The sequence below is a fragment of the Arachis stenosperma genome, chromosome 8 (assembly GCF_014773155.1).
Source record: "Arachis stenosperma cultivar V10309 chromosome 8, arast.V10309.gnm1.PFL2, whole genome shotgun sequence".
NCBI classification, from domain to species: Eukaryota; Viridiplantae; Streptophyta; class Magnoliopsida; order Fabales; family Fabaceae; genus Arachis; species Arachis stenosperma.
This window is the reverse complement of record NC_080384.1, coordinates 54,443,835-54,460,240: the sequence shown is the minus strand read 5'-3', so window position 1 is coordinate 54,460,240 and position 16,406 is coordinate 54,443,835. Positions and strand designations below refer to the sequence as shown.

The following is a 16,406-nucleotide window of genomic DNA, read 5'->3' as shown; positions in this document are numbered from 1 at the left end:
TATTCACATTCTTTATATATGAAAGCTTAGATAGTTTTTTTATTAATTAAATCGCATGTAACTTCTTATTAGATGCAATTTTATTCAAGTGAAAAATAGTTTCTGTTAATTGACCTATGTGAACATAAATAGTTTTAAATAATATAATTTACTAATATGTATGTAATAATCCTTTAATGTGTTCCCAAAGGTTTAAGGTAGCTTAATTGTTTGACTTGCGGTTATACTTTTGACTTAATGATTCATTTCTTTGACCAAGTTGACTTTTCTGTCCTAGTTATACACGTTTCATTGTTTGTCACTCTACATGCATATTGGTAAAGAAATTCAATGTATATTTTAATTTAGCTTTGATTTCACTTAATAGCTATTAGTTAACAAAAGGCAAAAAAAGAATTACTTGTTTAATTACCAAAAAACAAAGGGATGTCTTCCTACTGAAAATGTAACCTTCCTTCAACTAACATTCTATGAACTATCCTTCTAAGCAAATTTAGTATGCTATACATGAATTTTCAATATTATTGAATATTAAAAGAAAACATAAATATTTAATGATAAACGATAAATATATGTTTTCATGGTACTAAATTAACATGATATATCTAATACTTTTCCATTTTAAAATATGTGATAGAAAATTTAGACATATTAAAAGAATCAATGTATTTAAATATATAAACATTTTGAAACAAAAGAAATATGATATTGATATTGATATATTTCATATTTAGGGAACATTTACCACATTAAAAATGGTCACTCGTAGAACTTTTTCACGTGGACTTTACGATGAATAATTGTTGATCGATATTGCCGGTAATGACAAATTACGGTTTCTAACAGCCACATGGTGGTGGTCACTACTACTCGCTAGAATCAACAAAGTAATCTTTCAAAATATTAAAATACATTAATTTTAAAGCAACTTCCAAGGAACTTGACAAAATGCCTTTAAACATAAACTAAACAAAAAAATTGTTCTCAATAACACGTAGAGAAGCTTTTATAAAGAAAAATATCTGGCCTAAGATGCCAAATACTCTAACATCAACCGGTAACAAGTAACGAGTCTAATTCTACTTACCGAACAATAAATTGAAACGGTTAAACGCTTAGAGTAACAGGAAAGTTATACACTAAAATTACAATTCTCAATATTTTAATGGCACCAACAAAAATCTTAACTGAAAATAGTTAAATCTGGTATAAATAAAAATATGCCCGTATGCAAAGGTATAATGTAAAAAAGTGACATTACTCTAACAGAAGAGCTTGCACTACGTCTATGTGTACCAAATCAACAGATTACATATATGCTTCATGTAAGCAAATATTACATTAAGAACACGCACATCTTCATGAGGTATTTGAGCAAAATTCAGAAGTTGATAATTTTTTTCATGTAGCAGAATCAATGGGCACTTACTCATAAATAGTGAAATCCACAAGGTAGCTAAGAGAAAAAAAATTAAAAACAAAAAAAACAAAAAAGGTGAGGGATAAAGAGGTAATCCTCAAGTTCCCTATCTGACCTACAAATAAATTAGAGATGTAGCTATTTGGCTGCTGCTTTTTTTATGCAACGACAAAATTTTACCATTTGAAAATTAAGCTGTCTTGGCCTTTGGCTTAATCCTCTTCACCCTTGAGTATAGGAAAACTCCAGCAAGAGCTACAGCAGTTCCTGTAGAAAGAACATAAAAATCTCAGCAAATGATAGCAGGGATACAATATAATTATTAAAACTTCAAACATCTCTTCAACTGTTTTCCAGTTGGAAGTGGGAAGAAGTTTTACCGAAAGCGTTCACAGGAGAGACAGGTGTTTGGAAGAAGATGACAGAGCTAACAATAACCACAACCCTCTTCACACAGTTGCCAACAGAGTGAGTAACAGGTGATACTCTCTGCAATATCATGTAAGAAACCTGCATAGCAATTCACAGAAAACCATCAGTACCTATTATTAAGAAATGCAGAGTCTTTTAGCCATTCATCTTTATAGGATAAAACAAGTCATTTTCTAAATAAATTTAAATGTTCAACTTCAACAGCCCAATGATGTAAGGGCATAGACATAAAATATCTCACAGCATAGTGGTCATACAGTCACTCAACTTCTGTAACATTTTTAAACATCTCACATAAAACGGATTTGCTTGGATATGTAACATTCACTTAGGTTTAATTTAGCATTCAAAATTTTTTGAATAGCCAATCATCCCAGTGTTGGACTGGGGTTTGATGTTGATGTCAGAGATTCAATGCTCCAATAGGCCACAATATAGCCCCACATTTAACAAGTGCTTGAACCGAAAGCATATAAATCAACTCACTTGCTGATATGCATGGAAACAGAGTGCAGCAAGTACAGATCTAATGTACACTTGTCTCACATTTAAACCCTGTCAAGAAAGATGATGTAACAACGGATTAGCATTCTCAACACCCTTATGTCTTTTGATTGTGGCAATGTGGATATGACAAAAGCTATGCTAACATCAAGATACTCACAGCAGATTGCAGGTAAGTAGGGGTAAATTTGACACCCTCCATGACGAAAGCCACAGGTGCTAACAAGAAGAAGGACATGATCGTTATAATAGAGAAGAGGGTTATGTTATCCATAGAATCCTGAGAAGAACAAAAATGCATGTTATTTTCTGCTTTCTAAATGTGAAATAACATTTATAAAATGCATTCTGAATTGTATCGATTAACGTAAACAATAACACATATCCAGAACTTTTGGAAGTGTTCCTGCATTAAAATACCTCTTTCTTAACCATGACTTTTTTGCTAAGAACATTACGAGATTGATTCAACACGTTGGAAGCCATTGCACTCCAAAATCCAGCCCTATCCAATATTCCACCATGTTAGAATTCTAATGATCAAATCCTTTTTTAATGCATGATATCTCTTCCCACTCCTCTTCCAGAAGACCAGAAGTAACAAGACACACAGGAGATCTTACCAATTGAAAGAGGCCTCAGTCACAGATGCCAATGCAACACCACCAACAATAGGCACAAGGGAACCAACCACCCATGGTGTAGGCATCTACAAGAAAGTTAAATGATGGATTAAAATTGGAAATCATCAATTTACAATTTCTTGGATGTCTAAGGACTATTTCTTCAAGAAACTGCTTCAACTGTCTATTGTCTCTAACTACAGGTAACCTTTTAAAATTCACTTTTACACTAATTGCAATGGAAAAGTATAGGTAGACAATGAGAATACTAAACAATGTGAACAATGGATATGTTGGATGTTCAATTCAATAGGTGTGTAGATGATTATGTTCATTATTTTTAATTGGATGGTTATTTCTTTTGATTCGATTTACTCATGCACAGTTAACAATGGCGGGATGTTCAATTTACTAGTGTGCAGATGGTTATCCTAATGTTAAGGTTTAGGAGGTAATTTCGGGTGGAGTGTTTTTTAACTTTATTAGGTCAATTATAAAGCCCATTGTTCACATCGTTTACAAAAGTCATTGTCTACCTAGCAAAACCCAATTGCAATAGGCACTGCGAGGTTGTACGAAAATATAGTATTCTAACCTCTCCAAGGAACATTGCAGAAAAGACCACTGAAAAGAAAGGCTCCATGGCTTTGATTGTGTGAGTGAACGACACAGCCACCTTTCCAAGACTCATATTGGTGAAAAGATTTCCGAAAGTATGCACGAGAGCCAGTGGCAGTATTGCTGCAAGCTGCCAAAAGATTCTCAGTCAGTCAACAATGCAGAACACAGAATATACAATAATTCATCAACCACCACCAGAATACCTGAGCACCAGTGATCTTCGGTCTCTTGTACAGATTCAAACCCCACATAAACGACACAAGGACAGTTCCAACAGCAAATTGAACAAGGGTCACAGTCACCGGAAATTGATACACCTTCAAAACCTGTAAATAACCATATATTTATATTTTTTTTTAAAAAACGATCAAGCTAAATTCAAATCCAAATTATCAGGAAAATGAGAAATGACAATAACCTTCAGAACCTCAACAACAGAGAAAAACAATCCAAATTCCAGCACAACACTACAATCACAATTTGATAATTTCACATAGATCTATAAACTATAATTCAAAATTGAATTGCTAGCACATAGTAAGAGCCTTCACAACAAAATCAAACATTCGCACAAACTACGATTATCAATTCAGCTCAAACATGAGGCAAACATTTACGTTCAGATCAAATTACATACATCCACTTCCACAAAATTCCACTCAATTTTTCTCATACACGTTGAAATTAAAAAAAAAAAACAAAAAAACAAAAAATCGAATCACCTGCTTATTGTAGATATTGAAGTAGATGTTGAATAGGTACCAGAGGCCGAAGAGGGAGCCAAGCTCAAGAGTCTTGAGCAAGCCGCCGGAGGCAGCGGCGTCTCCGCTGGCGCTTTCGGGAACGGAGGCGGCTCTTGCCTCGAAGCGAGCGCGGGAGTCGAGATCGGAATCGCGCGGGCGGAACTTAAAGGAGGAGGAAGAAGAATGAAGCCAGGATCGGCGCGTGAAGGAAGAAGAGGTTGCATTGGAGGTAACGGGATCGGATTTGGAAGCAGAGAGACGCAATGGATGGAAAGAGAGGGAAGCGGAGCGAGGCGCGTGGGGAGTGCGGAGAGGGAGGGAGGGAGAGAGAGTGAAAGCCACGCTCTGCATTTTTGTAGTAAGGAGATCTGAGGCGATAAATGAAATCTGAGAGGGAAGAGAAGGTAGTTATAGAAATAGAATAGTTAGAGAGGGTTGTGAAGAGAGAGAAGAGAACTTCGGAGTTTCCGCCAGCAGCAAAGCAAGGCTTCGAGGTTGGTGGGAAAAGTAAGGGTAGTCGTAGTAGTAGTGAATGACAGAACGGGGGAGGAGGTTTTTCTTTTCATTTTGATTTCTTTTATTTATTTATTTATTAAAACGGTAGATACTTTCAAGTTTCACCAAGATCCAAGTATCCAACACATGAATGAAACCGAATTTTCTTTTTCTTTTTCCTTTTTCATTTTTTTAATATTCAAAATTATTTACGTATCACTTCCAAAAAAAACAAACATGAGTTAAATTGACATTTGACGATTTTTCACGTACAAATATTTTCTTATAAAAATGATTGTTTAGAGTTTAGATGTTTATTGATATATGAATATTTGTATATACGTAAAGTTGATAGTTAAAAGTATGAAATTATAATTGTTTCGGCCCAATTCAGCTGATCTGACGCCCCGACCCGGCCAGCCGACTCGACGGGTGCGCAACACACTGAACTAGGAAAAAATTCAAGACACTTTTTCTTTTGCTACGTGATACAGGACCGCTGGAGAAGGAAGCTTTTTGGAAGGTGAGTCTCATTTTGTAGGACCTGTTCTAAGCACAGATTATATAAGGAGAGGATCCTATTTTCCTCCCTAGGTAAGTCACCATACTCTCACCTTTACTGCCACCTTGTACAGATTCTGACTTGAACGTTAGAGTCCTTTTTGTAGGTGGCTCCTCCTTCACCACTTAACGACCCGGGAGATCGTGAAGCTCCATCCTTCTCCCTCCAGCCCATAAGGTCCAATCACGCACAAGCAACTCAGATCCAGATCCCCAATCTTTTTCACATACACTGTACATCCGACCAGTTCAATATCCGACAAACCGAACAATAATTTAGTCAAATCTATTAAATTATCTCACGGTTTTTAGTTATTAATTTTACGTGAAAATAATTTCATACAAGTCTCTACCTGATTGATATGTATTATATTAAATAATTTAATTTAAATATGTTAAATTATTTATTAATTTTTTATTATTGTTTTTTATATAAAAAAAATGTGAATAATTATTAGATCTTTTTTAAGATATATTTCAAAATTTTATCACCTGTTAGGTAACCTTAATTCTTTTCATCATTATTATCAAATTGTATTATTAGGGATTAATTAATTTAATTTATAATTTAAAATATAGAATTCAGAATTTACAGTAAACAAATTAAGGATTGTACTAAAAAAAATTTCATATAATCTTATTATATTGCAAATTGAAATACATCACGCTAGGTAACAAGAAAAATAAAAACGCATTTTAATATTATTCAAGTTGGTTAGGTGATAATATGTGATATGTCAATAAAAAAGTAAAATATTGTCGCTTAATTACAAATATAATTTTCAATTTAAGAAGATTTTGTTGTGTATGTATTGGGAGTTTGAGAGTAAAATTTTTAAAATAAATGTTGCATTATTAAGTTGAAAATAGCAATATCCAATCCCCATAAGTAATCTCAAATTTAGTATATGAAAATGAAAATTGAGAACAAAAATTCCTTCAAAGAAAATAATAAACTTCCTAATGGCATAGTTGATAATTGAAGAACTACTTTGGTGGGGGTTGGTGGCGTGTGAGAAAGTAGGTATGAAATATGATGAGGGAAAAAAAAAAGAGGGGGTCTTCTATCTTTTTGTCCTTTTAATTTTTTTTTTCCCTTAAAACGGAGAGATACTTTTAAGTTTTAACTTTTAACACAATCCAATGTAAGGTGCAATGTGTGAGAGTTGTCCTCAAGAAAAAAAAAAAAAAAGGAGAAAATGAAAATATTTTCCTAAGATGACATTGGAAGCTAATTTTTTTTAATATTGAAAAAAATTTGGTGTAATACTTAGTTATTGAAATTTGTGGTATATTTTAAAATTATGGAAACGGAATAATACATTTTCGCATATTAACAATACTCTTCCATAATTTTAAAAAGCATCACAAAATTTAATAATTAAGTGTTATACCATAGTTTCATCTATATCTAAAAAAGTTAAATGTACATTGGATTGTCCAATAATAAAAATGTATTAAAAGAGACAATCACAATTTTATAAGCCAAATTAATATATAGTTCGCATAATTGTGCACAAAAAAAATTCAATCATATAATTTTGTTCAAACATCTACTCTATTATCTTTGCACTTTAGAATTTAGGTTTGTAATCTGAAGCTAAAGAAAAGATTGAGAAATTTTTCATAAAAGAATATTCTCGTGTAGATATTTTATTCGGCGACCGAGAGGGATGTGGAAAGAGATTGAAGTTTAGGTACAGCAGTCCAAGTTAGGATACATCTTGGTACACATCAATCTTTTCCCCTTTTCGGCGCTCACCAAAAATATATAGATAGTAGCTAAAACTTTTTTTTTTATTAAAAACCAAACTATGGCAATATATGAACAGAAGGTTGAACAAATCACATTGTTTTTGGCAATTTGTCTCTTCGCATTTTGGCCATTATTTATTTTAACAATGAGAAATGAGACAAGGTTTTGTTGGAAAATAAATTAAAAATAAATTTGAGAGAAAGATATCTGGATGAGCAAATATGAATAGTTATTTCTTTGTCCAATTTTATCTCATAATTTAAAGGGTAAATCACTATATTAAGCCAAGGAGAGCAAAAAATTACACAAATCCGCCAAACCAAAAATTATTTCATGAATCAACCGATACACATTTCTATATAGTTCGAATTAAGTTGTTTCGAACTTGATTTACATGTAATTCGAATCAACTTGATTCGAATTATACACAAACGCACACACCCACTAATTCGAATCAACTTGATTCGAATTACACACATACAATAATTCGAATCAGGTTGATTCAAATTACACCCTGATTTATTAAAATAATTAATAATTTATTACAAAATTTATTAAAAAAATAATAATTTAAAATTAAAAAAGTATATTTTATTTCATACATTAAAAAAAAGCTAACAAAATATTTAATTACGAGATTTTTTTAAAATATTAATGAGCTATCAATTCGAATTTCATACAATACTCTTTTGTCCATTTTTAATAGTTCATGAATATTTTTTAATAAAATTTTTTAAATTATATGGTGAGATATTACATAATTCGAATTACGCATGGAGAAGTTCAATCACTCTGATTCGAATTATATGGTGAGCAATTCGAATTATATACAATATTCTTCTGCTCATTCTTGATAGCTCATGAATATTTTTTAATAAATTTATTTTAATTATACCACAAAAAAATATTTTATTCTATACAAAATAATTTAAAAATGGCTTAAAAGATGTTAGGAGTATTATAAACATTTGTAATGACTTAGGACATTAAAGAAATACTCTACATAGTCTATAATAATTTAGAAATTAAAAAAAATATATTTTATCATGTATTTACCTAAATCACTAGAATATTATAAACTTTATAGTACTCATAACATCTTTTAAGCCATTTTTTTAAAATTATTTTGTATAGAATAAAATATATTTTTTAATTATTTTGGATGGAATAAAATATTTTTTTAATTTCTAAATTATTATTGACTATGTAGAGTATTTTATTTAAAATTTGTGTACATGCATGTATTTACCTAAGTCATTAGAACATTACAAATTTTTATAGTACTTCTAATATTTTTAAAGCCAATTTTTAAATTATTTTACATAGAATAAAATATTTTTTTGTGGTATAGTTAAAATAAATTTATTAAAAAATATTCATGAGCTATCAAGAATGGGCAGAAGAGTATTGTATAGAATTTGAATTGCTCGCCATATAATTCGAATCAGAGCGATTCGAACTTCCTCATGTGTAATTTGAATAATGTAATATCTCACCATATAATTTAAAAAAATTTATTAAAAAATATTCATGAACAGTTAAAAATGGACAAAAGAGTATTGTATGGAATTCGAATTGATAGCTCATTAATATTTTAAAAAAAATCTCGTAATTAAATATTTTGTTAGCTTTTTTTTAATGTATGAAATAAAATATATATTTTTTTAATTTTAAATTATTATTTTTTTAATAAATTTTTTAATAAATTATTAATTTTTTTAATAAATCAGAGTGTAATTCGAATCAACCTGATTCGAATTATTGTATGTGTGTAATTCGAATCAGGTTGATTCGAATTAGTGGGTGTGTGCATTTGTGTATAATTCGAATCAAGTTGATTCGAATTACATGTAAATCAAGTTCGAAACAACTTAATTCGAACTATATAGAAATGTGTATGGTTGATTCATGAAATAATTTTTGGTTTGGCAGATTTGTGTAATTTTTTGCTCTCCTTGGCTTAATATAGTGATTTGCCCTAATTTAAAGGTTCAACTTTTATAACTTAATACTTACATATTTAGTTATCTTTGTCTCAGAACTTAAAAACTTTGGTCCTTCCGTTTTCTGCCTTTTTTCATGCATAATTATTTGATTTTAAAAGTACTTAAATTTGGTAAAGTAAATATATGGCAAGAAATCCAACTTTATAACATCAATTCGAAGAAAAAAAAAAAACAATCAACTTTATAAATTAAACAATGCCTTTATGCCACATCCTATATCATACTTAGTAAAACCGTTTATATATAAATCTCCTTTAATCACCTTGTATATGGTACTTTTGGATTCATTGAGAAAAAAGAAATTAATAAAATCCATTCCCTTACTCCAACCTATTGATCATTGATAATTGATAATGTCCGTTAAAACCAAGTGAAACAATAAAATGAAAAAAACTATGAGGAGCCAACGAGTTATAACTCAAATGACATAATCTCTTCATATAAAAAAACAAAAAAAAAAAAACTCGGAGGGAACATCTGGGAATAGAAAACCAAAAACAAAGAGGAAGTGTATCCTAACCTATGATAATGAAATAAAATGACCTGATTTTTATAGAAAATAAATTTTAGTAGGATATACAAAAGAGAATGAGCAATCTTTCTAGGGATCCATTAAAACATTATAATGCATTTATCCTCTTGTATTCCCTTTCACAAAACTATACACTAGCCTTATATTTGAATGGTTATAAGATCAAGAAAATATTAAACATCTACAAAATTGTTACAGCAATGACCAACATAGATCTCAAGCTAAGTACTACATAAAATCTTATTTTATTATTGAAACTAAGCACCAGAACGGATTAACAGTCGCAAGACTTCTTAAAGGGGGGAAACAGACAGATAGATCTATAAACTTCAATAACTTACAGTTTTAATGGCTACATAGTATACAAAACTTACCCAGTCAAATAGATCGGAAAGGGTATTATCATAAAACAATAACCTTACTGCAAGAATTCTCTTGGATCAGTAACATAACCAGTCAATGCAGATGCCGCAGCTGTATATGGAGAAGCCAGATATATCTGGCCTTCCTTGTGTCCCATTCGGCCCGGGAAGTTCCTATTTGTAGTTGAAACACAAACCTGCACAATCAGCCAAAAATGGTGATTCAGATTTCAAACTAAGTGTTATGCTTTGAAATATTCGTACATCGAAGAATCGATTTAGATGGATACAATTATATGTAGATACATTGATTTTTCAATGTACAAATTCAATCCAAGTGATATTTATATTGAAATAGAGAAAATAAATAATAACCCGCTGCTTATTTCAGTTCACAGAATCACACGTCCCTATATTCTGTAATCTGTATAAATAAAGGAACTACCAAGACACAATAACTCTAGTATAGTATTATGAGGAATTTGAGTTGCTCTAATATAATACTATCCCAAACATATGCATGGGAACTTGCCTGAGGTTCATTCAAGCGTGCATAAGTATCCTTTGGGCCACCCAAACAAGCACCACAACTAGGACTAGCAGGTGTGTCACATCCAGCTTCTTCAAATATCTGGGAGCAAGTCTTACCACCAGCTCCAGGTACTGGGATGCTATATAAGTCCATCCAAACCTGAAATATTTGATTAATTATTGTAAATCATCTTAACTAGAATTAGGTGGAACTAACTCAACTTTGAAAGCTAGCTCGAGGCAATATGGGACTCTAACATCTCTGATACAAAGAAACATGAAAAAAAAAATCCAAACCTTCTGTGTTGCAGGCACAAGAAATGTGGGTACTTTAACTTTTTTACCCTGCAGATGCAGATACCAAGCTTTTCATCAGCAGAAATAATTTTAAAGTCCCAAGGCACATTAACACAAATGGCATTAAAAAAAGCATATCTATGACAAAATACCATACAGAAAAAAGAAATGTAGCAAATAGGCTCAAACATTTTAAGACAGAGATTGGTCATACAATACTAACAAATCATATGTTGTAGTATATGTAATTTAGCATTGTACATACAACACCAACACCACCAAAACCCTATCCCACTAGGTGGGATCGGCTATATGGATCAAACGATGACATTTAGCCTTGTACATAAATAGAGTTATTCGTCCATAAGACACATCAATCAGAAGTCAGCAATATTTAGAATTTATATACGGAATATAAAAATACAATGCTTTACCGAAGCTAGAAAAACTTTTGCTGCAGCCATGAAATCCTCTGTTTTTCCACCCGTGCAAGATCCTATGTATACTCTGTCAATTTTCACGTCCTTGCACTCTCTAGCCAAAGCACGGTTATCCGGAGAATGAGGCTGCAACAACCATAGGCATCATATTAGCTTGTGGACGTAGGAGAAGCATTATACCAAAGATAAAGGAACATTCTCACTGAAAACACAATCAACGGGCTAACCTTGGCTACCAATGGCTCCAACTTTGAGACATCAAATCTATATTCAGAAAGAAATCTGAATGCAAACACATAAAACAGGTTAAAATGGATTAACATTGTAGTGGATACTAATATACCTGTAATGTAAATTTAAATAGAATAGACATAATTTCTTCATATAATCCCCTAGATTGACATGCTATGCCAATAACTATTATGAGAGGAAAAGAACAAAATGATTAGAAAATTATGACTACCTTGCTTGCTGATCACTATAAACTGGTTGATATGGCACGGATGTCTTATCCTGAACAAGAACAGGAAAGGAAAATGAAGTCACTGCTGGCCAAACAAGAGCATGATATCAAAAGGAAAATCATCATTCATGGGGAACCCCACATAAATGCATCACACTAAACCTTCATGCAATGACCATAATAAAATGAAAAAGGGAAACATCATACCATCAGAATTAATCAAGACAATCTACAGAAGGGGAAAAAATACAGCACGCTCTGACCATTCAAGGGTCAAGATAGGAAAGTAAACATAGTGTTAACATAATTTTTTATTACACAAAACATTCAGAGAAAATCTAGACATACAAGCATAGTGAGATATATGCATATAACTTAAGAGGTGGGACATAAATTTCACTGTGTCTGCTCAAATTGCACAAACCTCGAGATATTTATATGTAGTGCTATCAGCAGGAACAACGCCATTCTTTCCTCCAGCTTCAACAACCATATTGCACAACGTCATCCTTTCCTCCATCTACCAACATGAACAAACCGAAACAACACGTGATAAATCAATAAAAACAAAACATTATTCAGATTGAAGCAACATTTAGAGTCACATAATAGCATAGCATCTTGCAGAATGAACTCACATTTAAACTTTCAACAGTTGTGCCAACAAACTCCATAGCTTTATATGTTGCACCAGCCATAGTTATTTCACCAATTATCTGCAAGGTAAACCATTCAATCATGTCATTTCATATCAGCTACATGCAATCAAGGTAATTAGACACCTTATGAATGCAACATGTGTATAAGTATAAAATATCCAACAAATATGGAAGTATGGGATCAAGGTTACTTACTTGCAGAATCAGATCCTTTGCAAGTAAATAACTGGGCATTTCTCCATCCATAACAAATCTTAGAGTTGGAGGCACCTGCATTTAAGTAAGGTATATATATACACACACTATTAATAAAGAAAACAGAACTTGGAAGGTTTAGAAGTCCAGTCTAAAGATAACAGACTGACAAGGGTGAGAAACAGAGAAAATAATAATGCTATGAAGCATGAACCACAAATAGTTTAGAGTATGATGATATGTGTGGGGTGAGAACACTGAACAGGTGCAACAAGATAGGCACAACAAAGGGAAGGGTAAAGATGTGAAAAGTAGCACTAAAAACATTTATGTTCTAGTAGAATAAAATATTGCCACTGAGTTCAGCTGCTCTGGTAAAATCAAACACAAAATGGTCATTCTTAACAATGTAAAAGACATCAGTGAAACCATAAGTTACCTTGAGGAGAAGCTTCCCTGTTCCCAACACAAAACCTGCATCAGTATTCCCAATCCCCGTAGCAAATTGACCAAATGCTCCAGCAGTACAAGTGTGAGAATCAGTGCCTAAGAGAACCTGCAAGAGAACGAGATTAGCCAAAAAGTAGGTAGTGGAATCCTTCAGATATTCCTTCACTAACCTTAAATTTAACTTGTTGAAATACTCTTACCTCTCCAGGCCTACAATGACCTTCCTGAGCAAGAGCAACATGGCAAACACCTTTGTAGTCTGGATTTGCCTACATAGTCATAATCCCACATTCAATGTCCTTGGGTATCACCTACTCGCAATGATCTTCTAAGAACGAAACAATTGAATCGATATTGAAGAAATCATATCATGCATACCTTAAAATTACTAAGATCCTTAATATCGTAAAAGTACTTGATATTCTGCTCTTGGCAGAAATCTCTTAGTATGTCAACATTGCGATTGGCTCTTTCATCACTGGTGAAGATATAGTGATCAGGTATTATCACAAGCTTTTCACGGTCCCAAACCTTCAATTAGAATAATGCAGTCAGCAAAAGTACATCTAAGGAGAATAACTACCAAGTAATCCAACCAAGATACCAATCCTTAAATGAACTACATAAGTACTCAACCAAGAGCACTTCCCAAGAAGAAAAATTATCTTGCCATATCCATTATTACTAATTTGTATACTACTAGCACCACTCGCATGACTTCTAAATTGACAAACAGAAACCACAACTAGATGCCAATTTCCCAAGTAACTTAAGGGTTATTAGCATTGCTCTTAACCATAAGGTCCTTGGATCGAAACTGGCACACAGAAGAAGCAAAAAAAAAAGAAACCACAACTAGATATTACTAATTTGTCCTCAAACATTGTCGCAACTCGTCCATCTCCAAATTACCAAAAATTCATCTATATCCATATAATAATAATAATTATTCTAGTTACATGGAAAACAATCACACACATCAATCCCAATTCACGTTTGCATCCATCAAATTCAAGAGTAAGGCATTGAACATAGGGCAACCGAACCAATGAATTACCTTAGCATCCTCGCCAAATTCCCTCTTGAAAATACCAATAGAACCAGGGCCACAAACATCATGAGTCATCAAAATATCAACATTAACCCAAACATTATCCCCAGGGGTCAAATAGGGTTTCTCAGAAGCTCTAGCCAATATCTTCTCAGTCATCGTCATCGCCGTCTTCACCTAAACCAACAAACCACAGCCATCAACAAAACATTCATTACAAACACCGCAAAAACAAAACCAAGACGAAATTAAGAAGAAACAGAAGCAAAACGGAACTGATCCAGTGGTAGAAGGCTGGCGTTGAGATTGCTGTGGTGCTGCAACGGAGCAGCAAATTCTCCTGAAACCGGTTTTCTGGCATCGCTGAGAAGAAATGGAAGACGTGGAAGTCAAAGCAGAGAGACCGACATCTTTCTGAGAGAAAAAAGAAAAAAGAGAGCGTTAATTGTTGGGGAAAAAATTAAGGAGAAATTGAGAAGGAAAGAAGGAGCTACCTTAGAGTGAAGAATGGATGTGGATGATGGCGCAAGGAAGGAAGAAGAAGAAGCCATTGATGTTGGAAGCTGCGATTGGAGTAGCGGTGTTCCAAGTCTCTTTAACGAAGAGCCGCCACACGTTTCTCCCTTTCTCTTCTTCCACGTTCTTCACTCGACCAAAGTTTTCTTTACAAGGCTATCAAAATTCAGCTAAGTAAAGAAATGGATAAAAATATTTTACATGATTCATTAAATTTTCTAATGAAATAATGATTTTAAACGGCTAAAAATTAGTTCCCAAAAAAGGCTAAAAATTTTAGATAAGGGAGTAAGATGAATGATATATTTTAATATAATAATTTCTAGTGTTTAAAAAATTTGAGATACATGAATCAGATTGTTCGATTTATATTTAAAAAATTAAAAAAATTTAGAGTACACAAATCGAACAAAAAAATCGGATGATCTGATTTTTATTTTCTAAATTAAATCATTCTACATTTTAAAAAAATACTACAACAAATCATAATTTAAAAAAATATTATTATTAATCCAATACTAAAAATAAAAATGTGATTTTAAACTTATATTATTTATTTTATTTATTAGATTATTTATTTTTTTAATTATATATATTTTTAAATATATTTAATATTGTTTATACTTTAGTCAAATTTAAAGTCAGACCTAATAAAAATAAAAGGTCCACCCTTAAAAGTAGGCTTTGTCAAAGCGAAAACATAAAGGTTTTATTTTTTTGGCAAATACGATAGAGATGATAAAAGTACGTTGAAGTGCTTTGAATGTTTTTTTTTATTTTTCATCCCAAAAGTCCAAAAGTACGTTCACTCAACGTACGTTTAGGTTTATTGTTAGATTTATTGTTAATCATTATAAATTTTTTCTATAATTTGTTTTAAATAAAAGAATATTGAGAGTACTAAAATAATTATTCTAATCTTTTATAATATATATTATTGTTCCTACTAGAAATGATAAATTAAATAAAAAATTAATTATAAATAATAATAAAAATATAACTAATAAAAAATTAGAACCTAAAATAATAATTAAAATAAAATTATTAAGAGTACTTAAAAAAATATTAAAATATGTTATTTTATATATTATTTTTAATTTAATAAATACATATTAATTATTGTTACGGTGGGTAACCGGAGATTAGTCCAATGGATGGCATTTGGCGGCCCAAGTGTGTAACGGAGGAGAATTCCAGGTAGGTCCGCAACTCGGGAGGCTCCGTCCGACTTGTGCTCGCGTGTGAATGGGGGGTGGTACCTGCAAGGACACTCCGATGCCTAAGTTAGCAAGGGTGTAAGCAGGTCTTAGAGAGTATTGGACTTAGGAATACCTGAGGTGTGTCAGTGTACTTATAGTGGTGAGCCAATAACCACCGTTGGAGTAGTGCCGTATCTTTAGGATAATAACCGTCCCACTATCTTAGGGAGGTTAAGATATGGCTTTAGGAAGTGGTTAGAGAGATTTTAGGGGCGGTTACTCATTTGAATGAGTGTTTACCTGCCAGCTAATCTCACAACCGACTTCTTCGTACCAAGTCGGGGTGGACACCGACCTCTTGAGTGGAGGTGGGTGCTTTGCTAGGCTTAATCTAATGGATCAGGCCTTTCGATTGGACCTGGGCCCTTAACATTGGGCCAGGGTATGAACAGTGCCCCTACTTGAGCCCAAATCTTTTTAAAGTTTGGGTTCAAGTATTTAACTCGGGTTCGTAGTCGACTTGTTTGAAAGAACACGGATCTTGGAAACC

The 16,406-nt window shown here is 32.5% G+C and overlaps 2 protein-coding genes across 2 annotated transcripts; both read right to left on the bottom strand.

Annotated features, from left to right (window-relative positions):
• Window positions 1-1,183: 1,183 nt before the first annotated feature.
• Window positions 1,184-4,889, bottom strand: LOC130946323 (phosphoenolpyruvate/phosphate translocator 1, chloroplastic-like). The gene is made up of 9 exons (XM_057875014.1): window positions 4,323-4,889; window positions 3,804-3,926; window positions 3,575-3,727; window positions 2,980-3,065; window positions 2,777-2,861; window positions 2,517-2,636; window positions 2,339-2,407; window positions 1,801-1,930; window positions 1,184-1,687 (listed from the first exon to the last, which is right to left on the bottom strand). Exons 1-9 carry the CDS (start codon window positions 4,692-4,694, stop codon window positions 1,611-1,613), a joined length of 1,215 nt encoding a protein of 404 aa, XP_057730997.1. The 5' UTR covers window positions 4,695-4,889; the 3' UTR covers window positions 1,184-1,610.
• Window positions 4,890-9,773: 4,884 nt separating this feature from the next.
• On the bottom strand, window positions 9,774-14,858 carry LOC130944927 (3-isopropylmalate dehydratase large subunit, chloroplastic-like). Its single transcript, XM_057873526.1, has 15 exons — window positions 14,636-14,858; window positions 14,418-14,555; window positions 14,148-14,318; window positions 13,469-13,621; window positions 13,291-13,359; window positions 13,080-13,196; window positions 12,641-12,715; window positions 12,425-12,502; window positions 12,211-12,306; window positions 11,787-11,836; window positions 11,551-11,605; window positions 11,318-11,449; window positions 10,884-10,931; window positions 10,588-10,746; window positions 9,774-10,252 (listed from the first exon to the last, which is right to left on the bottom strand). The coding sequence occupies exons 1-15, from the start codon at window positions 14,690-14,692 to the stop codon at window positions 10,112-10,114; spliced, it is 1,539 nt and encodes a 512-aa protein (XP_057729509.1). The 5' UTR covers window positions 14,693-14,858; the 3' UTR covers window positions 9,774-10,111.
• Window positions 14,859-16,406: the final 1,548 nt, after the last annotated feature.